This window comes from Paramormyrops kingsleyae, chromosome 5 (genome assembly GCF_048594095.1).
Source record: "Paramormyrops kingsleyae isolate MSU_618 chromosome 5, PKINGS_0.4, whole genome shotgun sequence".
NCBI classification, from domain to species: domain Eukaryota; kingdom Metazoa; phylum Chordata; class Actinopteri; order Osteoglossiformes; family Mormyridae; genus Paramormyrops; species Paramormyrops kingsleyae.
In genome coordinates, this window is record NC_132801.1 from 39,114,735 (window position 1) to 39,132,727 (window position 17,993).

General features: G+C 40.2%; 1 protein-coding gene across 1 annotated transcript; it reads right to left on the reverse strand.

Moving 5' to 3' along the window:
• Window positions 1-1,912: 1,912 nt before the first annotated feature.
• On the reverse strand, window positions 1,913-17,028 carry LOC111839627 (uncharacterized). Its single transcript, XM_023803701.2, has 11 exons — window positions 16,986-17,028; window positions 15,724-15,992; window positions 15,555-15,639; window positions 9,136-9,265; window positions 8,835-9,051; window positions 8,375-8,483; window positions 8,245-8,276; window positions 8,039-8,138; window positions 7,820-7,885; window positions 2,338-2,430; window positions 1,913-2,248 (listed from the first exon to the last, which is right to left on the reverse strand). Exons 2-11 carry the CDS (start codon window positions 15,990-15,992, stop codon window positions 2,081-2,083), a joined length of 1,269 nt encoding a protein of 422 aa, XP_023659469.2. The 5' UTR covers window positions 16,986-17,028; the 3' UTR covers window positions 1,913-2,080.
• Window positions 17,029-17,993: the final 965 nt, after the last annotated feature.

Sequence of the window (17,993 nt, forward strand, 5' to 3'; positions counted from 1 at the left end):
CCTATCTGTCTTATACGACGATGGCTCACTATCTGTCTCAAATGACGATGGCCCCCTATCTGTCTCAAACGACAATGGCCCCCTATCTGTCTCAAACGACGATGGCCCCCTATCTGTCTAAAACGACGATGGCCCCCTATCTGTCTAAAACGACGATGGCACCCTATCTGTCTAAAACGACGATGGCCCCCTATCTGTCTCAAACGACGATGGCCCCCTATCTGTCTCATACGACAATGGCCCCCTATCTGTCTCTAACGACAATGGCCCCCTATCTGTCTAAAACGACAATGGCCCCCTATCTGTCTCATACGACAATGGCCCCCTATCTGTCTCATACGACAATGGCCCCCTATCTGTCTCTAATGACAATGGCCCTCTATCTGTCTCAAACGACAATGGCCCCCTATCTGTCTCAAATGACGATGGTCCCTTCTGCACCTTTCTTAGATGCATGGAAGCAAATGCAGTAGCACTGAAGTCTATGAAAAGATCATGCAAGGCAAATACCTTATTGTTAAACGGGATCTCCCATGCACTGCTGTGTCTCCAGTGTGCAGGTACACAACCAGGTATTAGATCAGGAATTATATTAAGGATTAAATTAAGAATGGATTTATTCACAATCAGAATTTAATGACCGGCAGGAATTAAACAATGTTTTAAAACAATGTTTGTTTAAATGTATTACTGCTTGCCATTCTTCCAGTTATCTTCTATTAAATGTCCTTTAAGAGTTCACCTTCTGTCAGAAAATATCTGAAAGGCCATGATTCCATCTATTCTCCCCCTTTGCTTTTGTTCTGTCTCACCAGCTGTGAGGTATGCAGAGATATAAAGATCAAAGGGGTCAAGCCAGATGTCACAGACAGATTCCCAGTGCTGGGCGCCAGACACTACCAATGGCACAGCCCTGCAGGTTTACTGGGGGGAAGTGACAGAGAGAATCACTTGCCCTCTTGAGAGACTTCTCAAATGATACCTCCTCCACAAGACCGCTGATCATGCTGCTTATCTGAACTTTGTTTAGTTAGCTTCTTTTTAGTTTTTGCATATAGAGGTTCTATGGACTTTTAACTGTTATGTAAAATATGTTTAACTGTAATGTAATTCATGGCACTTCCAGTTTGTAACCTCTGACAGAGAAGGAAGAATCAAGGAATATTCCAGTGCTCATCTAAACCAACATAGGAAAAAAACACATAAAGTTATTTAACAGAAACAGAAGTACATAAAGCATGTATATGCACTTTAAGTTCAAGGTTTTATTTTGAAATGATATCTATTAGTGATCATGGGGTGAAGATTAATAAGAATAATATTTTAGTCTTAGTATTATTATTTCAAAGGGATTTTTCTCAATCACGTTTACTTAATGCATATTACAGTCTAACTTCTGTTGGGATCCTCAACATTTTCAAAACAATACAATTTCTTCTGTTTAAAATGCCCAAAGGTATTAATTTCTTGAACTTCAGCATGGATTAAACTCATAGTATATATATGATTAATTTGCAAAAAATCTGTTAAGGTTCATTAAACTAGATTCTGTGTTGGGGTGTGGGGGTGGCCATGGACCTACATGGGAGGGTAGAGAATAAGGAGGCACAGTTCTTCCTGTTTATTCAACCCATTTGTTACTCATTCTGACAAAATCTCATAAAAACATTCTGCCCCAGTATTTCTGCTGTTCCAGCTGCACAGCTTCTCACACTCAAACAATGTGCATGTATGTTACATTATGCAACTGCCTAAAAAAGTACCTGTTTACATACCAATTCAGAGCAGAGGTGCCTTCTGTTCACTGAAGCTGTGCCAGTAACTTAGAGAGTATTAATTCCTTCTTCGCTTACATTTTTTTTCAAGATTTGAACCCATCATGTAATCCAGTAAATAAAACCAGCAAAAAATATTTAAAATGATAATAATAATTCAAATTTATTGAGCAGTCCATTGAACACATAAAGGTAGTTTAGGGTGCCTGCAAGCAAAAGCTTGTTACATCATTAAGTCTAAAAAAATATGTGTGATATTAGCAGCACAGAAACGTGGAGGACTATATTTGTTGAAATATAAAGGTCTATTTCTCTTCACAGTGGACATTCTGCTTCATTGCCTGGTGGCTACTGCTGTCTAACAGGAATACTCTGCTTCCTGAAGTGACAGCAATTAACCCTGTGCACTTTCCTCTTGGGCTGATGGAAGAACTGAATATGGCCGACGGCAGACCAAGCACCCTGGACACAGACTAAACAACAACGCGAGGAAGAGGCAAATGTTAACAAGTGACTTTGAGACACTTTGAAAATGGACAGTGGCTGCCATCGGTATACTGACCGTCAATGTGCGCCGATCGATGAGTCTCAACATGTTTGGTTGGCTACCACCTGCCACAATGTAATCCTGTCCCAGCCAATCACAGGTGTAGACCTGACAAGGAACAGAATTCATTGGCTATAAGCAGTACTAATCATAATAGCACATATTCAAGGAGAGTTTGATATTGCAAGGGACACATCTGAATAATTTAAATATACACAACCCACACTTCCTCTGGTTGTTATGCCTCTGCACATACAGGAAAACCTCGGATTACGAACATAATTCCTTCTGGAAACATGCTCGTAATCCAAAGCGCTCGTATAACAAAGCAAATTTTCCCATTAGAAATAATGAAAACTCAGATAATTCGTTCCACAACCCAAAAATATTAATAAATAATACAATTCATAAATGATACAATTCTTTACACCACTGCTTTGTCAATACGAGAAACAATCGATTCATTAGAGTCTGATTTTAATTTATTACAGATGTCTCTTATCAAGTTAAAACTGGTGTTAAATGCCAAGAAAACTAAATGTATGGTATTTACACATTCATGTTCTCCCCTTGATTATTCTGTTTTAACACTAGATGGCACTCATCTAGAGAGGGTGTCTTCTTACAAATACCTTGGTATCTGGCTTGACAACAAGTTATCTTTTGGAGTCCATATAAACAGCTTGTTAAAAAAACTTCACCCAGAACTAGGCTTCTATTTCCGTTTACATAAGAACATAAGAACATAAGAACATAAGAAATTTACAAACGAGAGGAGGCCATTCGGCCCATCAAGCTCGTTTGGGGAGAACTTAGCTAATATCTCAGAGTTGTTAAAATCTTATCTAGCTCTGATTTAAAGGAACCCATGGTTTTAGCTTCCACTACAATAGCAGGAAGACTATTCCATACTCTGACTACACGTTGTGTAAAGAAGTGCTTCCTCAAATTTGTTTTAAAATGTTCTCCCGCTAATTTCCACTTATGGCCACGAGTTCTAGTATTTAGACTAATATTGAAATAGTCATTTGGCTGAACAGCATCCAGACCCGTTAGAATCTTATAGACCTGAATCATATCCCCCCTTAGTCTCCTTTGCTCAAGGCTGAACAGATTCAGTTCCGCTAACCTCTCCTCGTAAGACATTCCTCTAAGACCAGGAATCATTCTCGTAGCTCTTCGTTGCACCTTTTCTAAGGCAGCAATGTCCTTCTTGAGGTATGGTGACCAAACCTGCACACAGTATTCTAGGTGGGGTCTTACCAAGGAATTATATAAGTGTAACATCACCTCCCTTGACTTAAACTCCACACATCTAGAGATATAACCCAACATTCTGTTCGCCTTTTTTATTGCTTCCCCACATTGGCGAGAGTGGGACATGGAAGCATCAACATACATACCGAGATCTTTCTCGTAATCAGCTACCTTTATTTCAGTGGAACCCATAAAATATCTGTACTGTATATTTCTGCTCCCTGCATGGATTACCTTACATTTATCTGTGTTAAATTTCATCTGCCAAGTATCAGCCCATTCGCTAATTAAATCCAGATCCCGTTGAAGCCTCTCTGCTGCTAGATTAGTATCTGCTACCCCGCCCACCTTAGTGTCGTCTGCAAATTTAACCAGTTTACTATATGTATTCGTGTCAATATCATTAATGTAAATTAGGAACAATAGTGGTCCTAAAATTGAACCCTGCGGTACCCCACTATAAACGGAGGCCCACTGTGACATAGTGCCTCTAATAACTACTCGCTGCTTCCTATCAGTTAGCCAGTTTTTGATCCAAGCTGCCACAGTTCCTAAAATTCCTGCAGCTTTAAGCTTTAACAAGAGCCGTTTGTGGGGGACAACATCAAAGGCTTTCTGGAAATCTAAGTAAATCACATCATAGGCCTTTTTGTGATCAATTTCACTTGTAGCTTCCTCAAAGAACTCAAGCAGATTCGTTAAGCAGGATCTACCTCTCCTAAATCCATGTTGGCTATCCTTTATAATGTTATTTGCATCTAGGTAATCTACCATTTTCACTTGAATTATAGCTTCCATTATTTTTCCAGTAATGCTAGTTAAACTGATTGGCCTATAGTTTGCTGGATTACTTCTATCCCCTTTTTTGAATATGGGTGTTATATTAGCATGCTTCCAATCTGATGGTACCACACCCGCAGATAACGATTTCTGGAATATTAAAGTCAAAGGTTGGCTAATAATATCCCTCATCTCTTTCAAGACTAAAGGTAAGATGCCATCAGGCCCCTGCGATTTATTTATTTTGAGTTTAGCTAGGCTTAGTATCACATCAACCTCAGTTATACATATATAGGTCATAGACGATGCTGTATTCGTATTAATTGGTGGTAAATTACTTGTGTTCTCTATTGTGAACATTTAAAGAAATGTTTTCCCTTCATTGCTAGAAAAAGACTAGTACAGAGAACCTTCCTATCAGTATTACTGTCACGCGTCGGAGAACACGGACCAGGGAAACAGGCGGACGAAATCAGGAACGGGGTTAAATAAAAGGATTTAATGGGAGAACGAAGGGGCATAAGGAGAAAATAACAAAACGGAGCTACAAGACGATATAACCATGCATAACACTACAGCACGACACTACAATGACAGAACTAGGGAAACAAACTCTGACGTGGACTTAAATACATTGAACTAATACAGACAATTGAAAACAGCTGTGAAACACTGGGAATCGACATGAGGTTAACGAGGGGGCGTGGCACAGGAGGATCAGCACGATCGGGGTGTGACAATTACATTATGGTGATGTAAAATACATATGCACCTTCATCTTAAAGAAACTAGATGTTATTTATCATACAGCATTGAGGTTTATAACTGGTGCCACAGCAAGAACTCATCACTGTAAGCTATATGAGATGGTGGAGTGGACATCATTACATCTTAGAAGGAAAATACATTGCCTGGTTTTTATTACAAAGGCTTAAATGAGCAAAGTACCTCAGTATTTATGTAGTTTGCTGATGTTCCGCTCTAATACATATAGTACCCGTTCATCAGTTAAACTTCTCCTTCAGTCTCCCACCGCATGTACAGAACTGAGGAAATCGGCCTTTAGTTGTTATGCACCACATGAGTGGAACAAAATATACTGAATTTAAAGTCCTTGCCTTCTCTGAATGTGTTTAAAAATCTCTTAAACTTTGAACAGTGCCATTGTTTTGTATAAATTAATTTTATTCTATGTATAATTTTAGTATTTGTGTTTTAGTCTGTGTTCATATTAATCATCTCTGTATGTATGTATATGAAACTTTTGTCTTTTTTCTTATTTGCTGCCATCTTGGCCAGGACTTCCTGGAAGAAGAGATATTGTATCTCAGTGGAACCTTCCTGGTGAAAAAAAGGATAAATAAAATAAAATAAAAATAAAAATTAATACAAAATATAAAGTAAAAATACATAAAACAAATTAACCTGCACTTTACCTTTGAAAAGAATTGTGGATGGTGTGAGAGACGAGAGAGAGGAGGAGGGTTATTTTGTAGGACGACTTTCACTATAACTAACGGAATAACTGCTATCTGTTGGCTCACTGGAATCTTTTTCTTTTCGTGTAACTTTAACAAGGAATCTATCCAATGACAGCCGCTTTTGCCTCCTTTTTGATTTTGCAGAAATGTGGACATTGTATTGTCGTTAAACAGATTCATTGCTCGCACTGCTACACCCTTATTCAGGTGGTGCTTTTCTACTAAATTTTGACTATACGAGTGAGGCACCCCGACTAAGACCGAGCATGGGAAACGATTACCCACAATCCTGCAGCGAGAGACAGAGAAGAACCATTGGCTCAGTTTTGATTACGTGACGCTCGGCAGACAAAGCGTATACATAATACTCATATTGCAAGACCTCGCTCATTTATCAAGTTAAAATTTTGCTCGTCTTACAAAACAATCGCAAACCAAGTTACTTGCAATCCAAGGTTTGACTGTAGTTTCCATGATGTTGAAACAATTCATGATAAGCACTGCTTAAAATCAGTTAGTAATACAAAGGGGTATAACTTAAGAGTTGTGGTACTCGTCGAATGGACTAGTTTGTTAAAAACTGTAGTCCGACATGCAATATTTTTTAACTAGCTACCAGGCTAGTGTTCATTTGATTGTGCTCACCCTTCATCTAAATAACTCGCCTCAGGCGAATTGGTGAGTTTACCTTCCAATAACATGTCTTTTTTAGGCCATTACTGTACACAAAAAAACTGTTATTCGAGAATGCCTTAAAAATTGGCTACATCATTTAATAGCCATACAACTGAATGAAAAGGAAAAAAATGGTTTGTACCATTATGTCCTGTGACCTTCTATCTGGCATCGTTATTGATTTTTGTGCCAAACCCTACAAAAACCAGCCTTACTTTACAAAATGAGTGTGGGGTAACAAGGATTTCGCCAGAGAAGCTCAAGTCAGCCAAACCAGCTGCACATGTTGAATTGGAGCTGACTGAGTACAACATGAAGCCTTATTGTGAGCATCAAGAATAAATTGTCATTTAGAGTTGACTGTACTTATAACATAATGATTAAGAGAAAATGTCACTTGAAGATCTTTGTGATCAAAGCTAAATCCACAGGTGTATAACCAATTATACGTGATTACATAAATATGTTTAACATTGGCCAGATGCGATAAGATTAAAAATAACACAAATACTGACAAAATATGACATGGGTGCATTTGTCTCTGAGGACACCGAGATTGATGTGCACCACAAACAGAGATGCAGTTCACTTGCAAGGTATTCGGATCAGTCTCTGTCCATCCTGTCCTTTTATGTGTTTAGTATCTTCTAGTCCCAAATGTTTCCCCTGCATCCTGGGCCACTGCATGGCTGAATGGGCTGAGCATGCAGCTGAGAACCACATATTCCTACCATCATAGGTTCTCAATTATATTGATTTTTTTGTATTTTCTTCTCCCGAATTCAGTTTGGTATACTCCTGTGTCAGTTACCGGTATGTCTCGTGTTTGTTTATCTGTACTGGATCTGGTTTTGTGCCTTTGTTCTTAGTGGTCTCTGTTTGTATTTATTTCTGAAGTGAAGCTTTGTAATCCTTCTTACGTGTACCTGGTAGTGTTTCATTAATTGTAAATGACCCTCACCTGTCCCATGTTGGAACCTCATCATGTGTATAACCGCCTGCCCATGCGCTGTTCCTTTGTTGGACATTGTTGATTATGTAGTTCTGTTAGTGTGTGTTTGTTCCCTGCGTGTAGTTTTGGATCCCCAGTAGTGTACTTTGATATTGTTTTCACTGTGCCTCCTCGAGTGTGTAGTTTCTGCCCATTTAACTTCATCATCACCGATTTGCTTTTATTTTAATCCCTTGTGGTCCTATTGTTTCTAGTGTGGTCTAGTGTTTGATGTTTGAGGTCTCTTAGATGTCCGAATGCTGCTATGTGACACAAGATGCCACTGTTTCTGTGTGTGCAGATGGACACTCACTCTGCTCTGTCCGTGGGGGTCTTCGGGGACTTCACATATCTTCTGGCCAGAAGAATACTCCCAGATCTGTCACAAAGGAAGGAAGACTTACAGCATCAAGATGCAACAACACTTGTGCACCTTCATCCAGAACCTCTGAGTATTTAGGTGAAATATATAAATGAACCACTACATTATACTGCACACCTGACAAAATAGTTTTTGCGTTACTCTTGTTACCTCAAGGGCTTTCTCCTTCCTCCAGGACCCAGAGAGGATTTGATTGGTCACAGGGTCAATATGGAGAGAGTCCCCACAGATATGAGGACCTGACAGCATTCTGACAGGGTTAACACACAAATATTTTCTCACTAGATGGATTTGACACCATGAACTGTCATGCGGTAAAGTAGACAGTGTGGGTAGAAAGTTAGACAAACCTTTACCTGACAGAGCGCTGTTGTCTAGTGTCCCAGAACTATAAGAATGCTTAGGGTTAGTGTTGTAAAGATTACTTTATTCTTCTCATTTCACAGCAAATAGTATTGCCAATGTTTAGACAAGCCTTTTATTTACATGTATAGTATTATCCCAGCCTCCTGAAATGAACTCATTCTCCTTCGCAGGGTGGAATGTCACAGCAAAGACTCGAAGCCTATGTCCATCCATAACCATCCTGGAAGAGCTGAAAGAGCAGGAGGAGGAATTCCTTCTGATACTTAAAAGGCCTTTAATATCACAATTACAGGATTAAATGGGGAAATATCAAAGTATGGAAATTTATCATAAATGGAAATGCATGTTACTGAAAGCCTAGTGCTGAAATGTTTGCGTTGCTCCCATGGTGGATATAAAATATAATGAAAAGGTCCTGAGCCATTTGAGTTCTGACCCAATTTTTGGTATTTCGATTGTGTTCCTCTGTTGACAGACTGATGATATCAATTTTCCGAGAAAGAAGAAGTTTTTTAAGTTGTTGTCATAAATTGAGATAGAAATTGAGGTCAAGATAGCAACTTGCTTCCATTGAGATTACCTTGCACTACAGGTTGAAAGCCTCTGCTGAGTCTTCATGTCATATAGGTGTATTGCAGAGTCTGAGCCCCCAGCTGCTGCCGTCTCACCAGAGGCGGAGATGGACAGCGAGAGCGTCTGCCTTGGCTCTCCTTGGGAGGAACTTTCTCCAACCTCTCTTACAGTCCACAAACATTCATGCCCCCATATGTACCAGCACCTCACGCTGCCACTGGCATCTGAGGCGAAGAGGAAAACCAGTCCAGAAAGCCAGGAGGACGGAGAGAAAAAAAATGAAGAACGGGTAAACATGCAATACTCACATGTGGCCAGAAGGAGGCTGTGAGACTTGGAGCTGAGAATGAAGCGCAGTGCAGTGACAGGGAGAGAGGACAGCAGGCTCTCACTGTCCCTAAGTGTCTGCACTAGACTGCTGGTGTCTGTGTTATACACCTAAGGAGTTAAATACCAATGAGTGGAGGTCATCCTAGATGGTATTTTCATATATTCGGAGAACCCTGAAATGACCTAACCTGCCCTAGCAGATCTCTTAGCCTGCATCCAAAGGGACATGTCTACCAAAAATAGCATGCTGAACTACAGCCAGCTTAAGGCTCATTGGCACTTGCTGAGAAAATTATTAAAAATACACAACAAAACCAACACAAAAATACACACATTCTACTCAAGCACTTAGAGAAGCTGTCAATTATCACAACCAAAGCATTATAAGTAATGAGTAACAGTGTGTATTTTCCTTGGCAGCAGGGGTGTAACGGTACACAAAAATCACGTTTTTTTTTTTCTTTATTAAATACTGGTTTACTGAACAAAGGATAACTATCTTTAATAGATAAAAAGTCTCTGTCAAATACTGCTGCAACCTATACTAATGAAAAACCAAAATTTATTTTAAAATAAATACATCCATCTTCTGTAACCGCTTACCCTGTTCAGGGTCATGGGGGGTCTGCAGGGAACAACTCAGGATGGGGCACCAACCCACAAGGTAAGGTATACCTGAACCACACACATACACACACCTACGGGCAGTTTGGTAACTCCAATAAGCCTCTGCATGTTTTTGGACTGTGGGGGAAAACCAAAGTACCCAGAAGAACTGCCAAACTCCACACACATGGAACCCAGGGAGAGACCTGAGCCCAGGTCCGAGAGCTGTGAGGCGACAGTGTTAACCACTGCACCACCATGCCGCCCCTTAACAGTAAACTAAAATAAATATTCTCTCAAGTAAATAACAATATGTATCCATTAAGGTGCACATTTAGAAAATTAATTGTACCTGATCTGTACTGTATTCACATCAACAGCTTTCAGCTTCACATTAGAACTGCGAAACTCAAATATTGTCTCAAAAAATACAACGTATAACAAAATAAATATCCATTATGGTGCAGCAGTTAAAAAAATGCCTGTGGTACATATGTGTACCGAACTAGAAGACCCGTACTGAAAATTTTAGGTATGAATATGTGTACCGTTACACTCCTACTTGGCAGTGAGACAGTGGATGATCTCCACACTGTCACATTTTAGGGAGTTGTGGGGTCTTTGGTCACTCTGCATCAGGACAGCTTTTGCATTCTGGTTTGCTGCAGCTGAGGCAGGGTCAAGGCTCCACTGCCACCTCTTCTATTGAGCTACAAAATATAGCCCAAAGTATGTGGACACCAGCTTGTCCAACATAGCTGGAACATCCAGTCAAGCTTTTTGGGGGTAGGAGTGTCTTTGGAGTTCCACTCGTCCTGTTAAAACTGCAGAACAGGGGTATTGAAATGGTGGACCTCCATGAAGTGCAATCTACAGATGGGATACCTCGCCCAGCAGACTGTGGTTTGTGTGGTGGATGCAATTTGGACCTTTGGACCTTGGGGAAAAATAACTGCGTACCTCTGCTCTAGAATTAGTAAGAAGACAAGGATTATCTAGCACGCAGGGTACAGCTCTCAGTTGTGTGATTCCTAGTTCAAGATCAGCAGGTCTGAGAACCCTGCTGAAGGTTTCATTGATTGCAGGTCATTGAAAAGGGTCATTGGCAATCCACCACCATATCATTCCTTTGAGAGACTATGACAAGTTGTCCTAGGCCTTTAGGTAAGGATCTGCTTGGGGCTGAGCAATATGGCAAAATATTTTATTTCAAAATTATTTTTTTCATTTCAGTCAATATTGATTATTTATTATTAAATTATCACTAATTACAGTGCTTTGCAAAAGTATTCACCCCCCTTGGCATTTTTCACGTTTTGTTGCCTCACAACCTAGAATTAAAATGGATTGTTTGACAGTTTGCACCATTTCATTTACAGAACATACCTACAGCTCTGAAGATGTATTTCTTTTTTATTGTGAAGCAAACAACAAATAGGACAAGACAACAGAAAACTTCAGTGTGCATAACTGTTCACCCCCCTAAAGTCAGTACTTCGTAGAGCCACCTTTTGTGGCAATTACAGCTGCAAGTCGCTTTGGATAAGTCTCTATGAACTTGCCACATCTTGCCACTGGGATTTTTGCTCATTCCTCAACGCAAAACTGCGGCAGTTCCTTCATGTTGGATGATTTTCGCTTGTGAACAGCAATCTTCAAGTCTGACCACAGATTCTCAATTAGATTGAGGTCTGGACTTTGACTAGGCCATTCCAACACATTTAAATGTTTCCCCTTAAACCACTCGAGTGTTGCTTTACACTAGCTTTACTGACAAAAAATAATCCTGGAGACAAATTAGCATTTTGAGCCAGTCCATTGTCCTCCTGTAATTGCTGTGTAAACGCACCAATTACCCGTTCACACTCTCCAAGGGAAGGTATTTGCAGTTGTTCACACCATTCACCTACAGCCCGGAACTCTCTAACTCACAGAGAAACATTCACAGCAGTGACTTGATTGTGTACCTTATTCACACAAAATGTCCCACACACGGACTAAACTGCAATTATGAAAGAAAAACTGTCACAGAATGTTTTAGAACAAGAATGTTTATTTGTTAAAAAATGAAATGAAAAAAACAGCCAAACAGATAACATTCAGAGTCAAATTGAAATACAAATTTATTTATGTGATTTATTTATTTGCACGCTGTACAGACCCAGTAATCCTGGTCCCTACATTTGGCGCAGGTGTACTTGTGGCACTTTGCACAGCGAAACTTGCTGCGATTTTTGTTGCATTTCTGCTGTGCCTGGCACTGCGTTGTCCATGTGGGTGAGGACATTGGCACAACAGCCTGAGCAGCAGCAGCAGCAACAGCGGCTATAGTAGCAGCAGCAGCAGCAGAAGCCTTTTCTTTCTGCATTTCCTTTTCCTGCATGAATCGCCCTCGGAGTTCCATGGCTAGACGATGCAGAAACCGTCTTCTAGTACCTGTGTACCCCGTGCATGCCTTGTAGAGCACATAGGCATTCACTGCCGCCAAGTCCAGCATATTATAGAACACTGCAACTGGCCACCTGCGTGTTGCTGCTCGTACTGAGTATTTGCGTGCTATTTGGTCCAAAACACCAACACCACACTTCATATAGTTGTAGTCTGTTATTGTGTTTGGTTTTTTCTTTCTGTCATCCCCGGGCACCACGTGTTGGTGCATGGAGCTCAGAACACACACTGTTTTCTTTGCCTTTGGAGCATACACTGTCAATGACACACTGCCACTTCTGAACACCGATGTGGAGAATTGTTCCCGTGCTGCAGTGTCCTTTGCTGGAGGTGGAAGCTCACGCCGAACTTTGTTCATTGTGCCAAGAAGAGTGGTGTTACGGTGAAGCAGTCTGTGTGCCAGTGATAATGAGGTGAAAAAGTTGTCCGTTGTGACATTCCTGCCCACATCAAGGAATGGCTGCATGAGACGCATCACCATGTTCTCTGACAGCTTCTCACCTGTGGGACGACCAGGATCCTTTCCCAAGTAAGGGAATACATTGCAAACATATTTCGTCTCCAAATCTGTGGCCATCCAGAATTTAATTCCAAAATTTTCGGGCTTGGTGGCAATGTACTGTATGAATGGACAACGGACCTTTGTTGGGAAAAGCTGTTCATCAATTGTGATGTGTTGTCCTGGGCAGAAACTTGCTACACAGTTTGTAGTGAAGCGTGACCAGATATCAGAAATTGCTGCAAATCTATTGGTTTTTACACGCTCAGCACGGGTGTCCTTGTTGTCAAAGCGAAGGTTTGCCATAATTCTAATGAAGCGGTCTCTGGACATTGTCTCCTTGACTGCTGGCACCAGAAAGTCTTCCGACCAGGAGTCCACCATGGCACCAACTGGAGACATAACTGCTTTGAAAAACAGAACTGATAGAAAAGCCATCAATTCATACACTGACAGGTTCCATTCGGGATTTGTTCTGCGGCCTTGCAGGAGCGTACACTCTCTGATGGTCAGCAGCATCCCAATGTCAATCAGACACAGGAAGCTCTGCAGCACGCTGGTGACTTTACGCTTTGCATACTCTGTGGGTCCACTGCTGGCAGTGAAGGATGTGCTATGCACTGTCTCAAATTGTTGTCCGGCTTCTTGATGCACCCAAACTGAGCCATCTTTTGCAGTCAGGCTTGGCTTGGCATCTCTCTTCCCTATACCACGGCTCTTCTTTCGTGGGGGGCTGGTGTTTTCTTGTTCCGTCGTATTTGTAAAGTCGTTGTCTTCATCAGATGACAAATCAGAGTTATCTACAGCGAATGAAACATCGCCGCCATCAGACTCGCCGTCATCCATTTCCTGCATCAGAAGCAAAGCAGCTTGCGCAGTGTATCTTTTCTGGCGTGGCAGGTCTTGAGGGGCCATTCTGGTGTTGTTCTTCAGGAATCACATTTAGAAATGATTCATGCAGCTCTGTGGCAGCACTTTTATACACAGTACAGTCCTGCCATTGGCTGCTTTTGTCATTGGTGCATTAGCAAATGAGTACCCCATTTTCCTGTACATTATTCATGCTGCCTAATCAGCACCTGTGAGGTGGGATAGATTATCTCAGCAAAGGAGAAGTGCTCACTAACACAGATTTAGACAGATTTGTGAACAATATTTGAGAGTAATGGGTTTTTTGTGTATGTTGAAAATCTTTCAGATCTTTGAGTTCAGCTCATGAAAAATGGGAGCAAAAACAATATATATATATATATACACACACACAAACACTGCCCAAAGTTCCAATGAGGGTCAGACACAAAACCTTTTTCTTGCTCAAGCAAAGCCAGGCCTGTGCTTTCAGAACAACCCCTCCCCCACCTCTCTGTGACAGTGGCGCTAGCAGTCAAATGCAAATTTGCCGGTCTCTCAGGTGTGACTGATGTGTACTGCCACAGCATGACAAACCCCCGGGGGTCAAGAGGCAAGGAATTAACGCAAATTCTCTCCGATGTATAGTAAAGCTAGTGTTTAGCAGTATGCTTCGGGTCATTGTCCTGCTGGAAGGTGAACCTCCGTCCCAGTCTCAAATCACAGGCAGACTGACACAGGTTTTGCTCAAGAATATCCCATTTTAATTCTAGGTTGTGAGGCAACAAAACATGAAAAATGCTAAGGGGGATGAATACTTTTGCAAGGCACTGTATCTCACTGTATAATTCAAATTATTATTTCTTCACTTCAAGGCTCTTTTTTTTTGTTAAATTGACCTTACATAGATTCAAAGCAAAAAAATGCTAAATGGACTGCAAACTATAATCTAATTATACACTTTTTCGTCATAGGGCACAATACTAGAAAACTCCAAAATGGTTTGTATGGTTTTTTCATTGACTGCCTCACTACTAATTCTAGGGAACAGGTTTGACATCGCTGGCAGAGTAGCAATTTTGATAGGCTGTTGTACGCTATTAACCAATGTTGCTTTTCAACAGTTTATCCTTTTTTTAATCTTTAAATTTTATATGATTATAAGCCAATAATGTAAACATTTATATCGCTCAGCCATATGTTTGGTTATTGCAGTCAAGTAGGGATTTTTCATATAGACTATTCATTTCTTGTTACACTCCATTGAAGCTGGTCATCCTAGCATTGTGTGATGCCGTCTCTGGGATCATGGCATTGACATCCGTAAAATAGATAATTTTATGTACGTGAATGGTATTATGTACGTAAATGGTGAAGGGAGCCTACATATATTTATGTATGTGTATTTGTTTAAAACAAGCATATAAAATATAGAATATGTTTACAGTAATGTAATCTGAGGGTACTCTGATTGGTTATGTTCTCTAGTTGAGCCACAGGTGAATTATACAGCTGGTGTGATACAAGGAAGAGGTGTTCTCCCTTATCTATATGCCAGTAGTGCAGAGACTGCTCAGGCCAGGCTAAAGAGATTGCAGCCTCTTTTGCAAAGTTGTGCTGTGGTTTCTGGTTTTGCTGAACATGTTGTTTCCTGTTTGTTGACTGATCTATCTATCTATCTATCTATCTATCTATCTATCTATCTATCTATCTATCTATCTATCATCTATCTATCTATCTATCTCACGACTGGGCCAAGAGGAAAGGACTAACCGGGATATGGGTGTCTGCACTCTGCAGTGTGGAATGTAGTCTTTTGCCTGTACTGTGCTCCATTACTTCTTAATGTAACTATACATTATTTAATTTTGTCCTGTTGTGGCAATTGCTTCTATATCTGAAAGTAAGAGGTTTGAGATGCCATATAATGCTAATTCCAACAGTGCACAGAACACGCTAAAGCTTCTTCACAATAATACATCCAAAAGTATCTACCTTAATTGTTCCATTACTGAGTCCAACAGCCAGAAGAGCGCCATCATTATTAAACTGGCACGCCATCACCTCACAGCCACATTCCCTGGAGAGAAGAGGATATTAAAAATGTACTGAAATGATTTACTAGTGTTACATTTATGGAAATCCCATAGAGAAACCTACTCACAGCTGGCTGTATATACGGAGGTCTCCTTCAGCTTTGGGCTGCACGTATGAGCTCCAGTGTGATCCTATAGTTTTCTGTGTTTCTGTACATACGCTCTCCTCACGGCTGTCAGTGCAGACATCATCACTCTGCAATATTGTGCATGTGCCCAAATCACTTTCTGCTTCATCAGTTTCACTCCTGCTCTCAGTGTCAGTCAGTTCTGACTGTGAGCGAAGACTCTGATGTGGATTATCAGCATCCACAAAGGTTGAAGGACTTCGTGACATCTAAGGGATAAAGTACAACAAAGGCGTAAAGGAAAAACACAAAGCCCTCTGGAATAACTATAACATACAGTACTGTGCAAAAGTCATAGGCAGCCAGAATGTCTCAAGCCATTTATCTGGGATGTAACTATATATTTGTTGAGAAAAAAAAACACAATTTAACATGAAAAACGTGCAAACGAACAGCAACACAAAATAACAATAATTTCTTCTGTTTTGAAAAAAAAGTTACTGAAATCTTGTTGGATGACTTTGATTCCCAAACCTCTCCTCAGGGACACCTCAGCCATTCCATATATCTGACACATTCCGACAGCTCTCTTAATTAGTTAAACAATTTAATTAGTTAAATAACTTAATGAGGTATTATGACAAATACTGGGGTGACTTTTGAAGAGGTTTGGAAATGGCTAAGCTAACATATACTTTGAGAGATATGCTATCATGAATATCATTAAATCATCATTTTTTGACTGTCTATGTATATTAAAATTGGTCAGAAATTGAATTATATTCAGTACTCAATTTGCATTCTAGCTGTTAGTTTTTTTAAAAATATTCAGAAGAACTGATGGGGGGGGGGGGGGGGCTACTGGACCTTAACTGCTTACATTAATTTGAGCATATGAGCAGGTGCACCTTGTAAAGTGACCATCGAACACAAAGGTATGTATACACACATTTTATTATAGGGCAGCGAAAACACGGTAGTAGGTAGACAAAAAATGCGACTTTGAAAGTTATGTTTTGTTAGGTAAGCAAATGAAATGGATCATACGTAGGTATTCAACTGAGTAACTTCCAGTAAAACTCATATGTTACGTAGCTACTCTGCAATCTGAAAACGCAACAAAAACGAATACCTTCAACGCTAATTACAGTGATGTAATTGTTAAACGTATTTCAACACAAATACAATGGAAAAGCAGTTCTTTATTTCAACTAATTGCTTTATCTCTATTCGTATATACAGATTTTACCGTATTTACTCACACTCTTCGGTGAATAACAGCGGTGTCTTAGCAACCAAACCAAACTGAACAGCGAGGCTTGATGGGGGAGGGGGGGGGGGGTCATGTCGGACTGCATGGGGTGGGTCATGTCGAGGCCAGTACACTACACCCTCTTCTATGTGTTTATGCACATACATTATGCGTGGTCAACTCAGTATTCTCACTGCGTTTTACAAGTTACAAAGTGCTCCTAATATCAATATAATGTACTATAGTATAATGTATTTGCATTTACTGCATTTCACAGACACATTTACCAGAGTGACGTACTTAAGTGAACACATTTTGATTCTGGTTCAGTAGAACCTGGTTAAGAATACTATCACTCTAAAAACGCCGTTGGCAAGTACATTTTTGTATGTTATCTAAAAATAATAATTAATATATATACAGTGGTACCTCAGTTCTCGAACTCATTAGAACTCAAATTTCTTAAAAGTCGAACCAACCAGTTTGAAAAAAATTACCTAGAACTCCATCTGAATCTCAGAAGTCAAACCGTGAACGCCGACCTAAGATAACTTGTACGCGCGAGGAAATGAGTCACGCCGCACGTCTCTCAGCGGAAACAAAGGGTAAAGCTTCAGTTTCAGCCTCGCATTGACTTCGAGAACTGAGGTACCACTGTATTTATTTTAGACAGTATAAATACATTTAGACAACGATAGACAGTAACAGTATTTTTTATTATATCATAAAATACATTTAAAAATAAAGATTTCTTATGAATTATTTTAATATTAATAATAAACCATTAATACATTTTATTATAATAATATTGTCATGCCGAACAGGGACGGAACGGAGACAAAAGGCGCAGACGTCAGGGTATCGGGGAATACGGGGTTTAATTACAGGTAAGGCAGGCAAAACGCAGATGGACAATACAATGACTGGACTGGGGAAACAAACTGAAACCCAGACTAAATACAGAGGACTAATGACAACAACCAGAAACAGCTGATCACACGGGGATTCCACATGGCGA

Bases quoted from the DNA above. Each gene is read 5' to 3' on its own strand.
- LOC111839627 (XM_023803701.2), bottom strand. From the start codon at position 15,992: ATGTCACGAAGTCCTTCAACCTTTGTGGATGCTGATAATCCACATCAG. The intron at 15,640-15,723 runs GTGAGTAGGTTT...TCTTCTCTCCAG, and splicing joins CTCCGTATATACAGCCAGCT to GGAATGTGGCTGTGAGGTGA. The intron at 2,431-7,819 runs GTGAGTGTCCAT...GTTCCTTGTCAG, and splicing joins ACCCCCACGGACAGAGCAGA to GTCTACACCTGTGATTGGCT.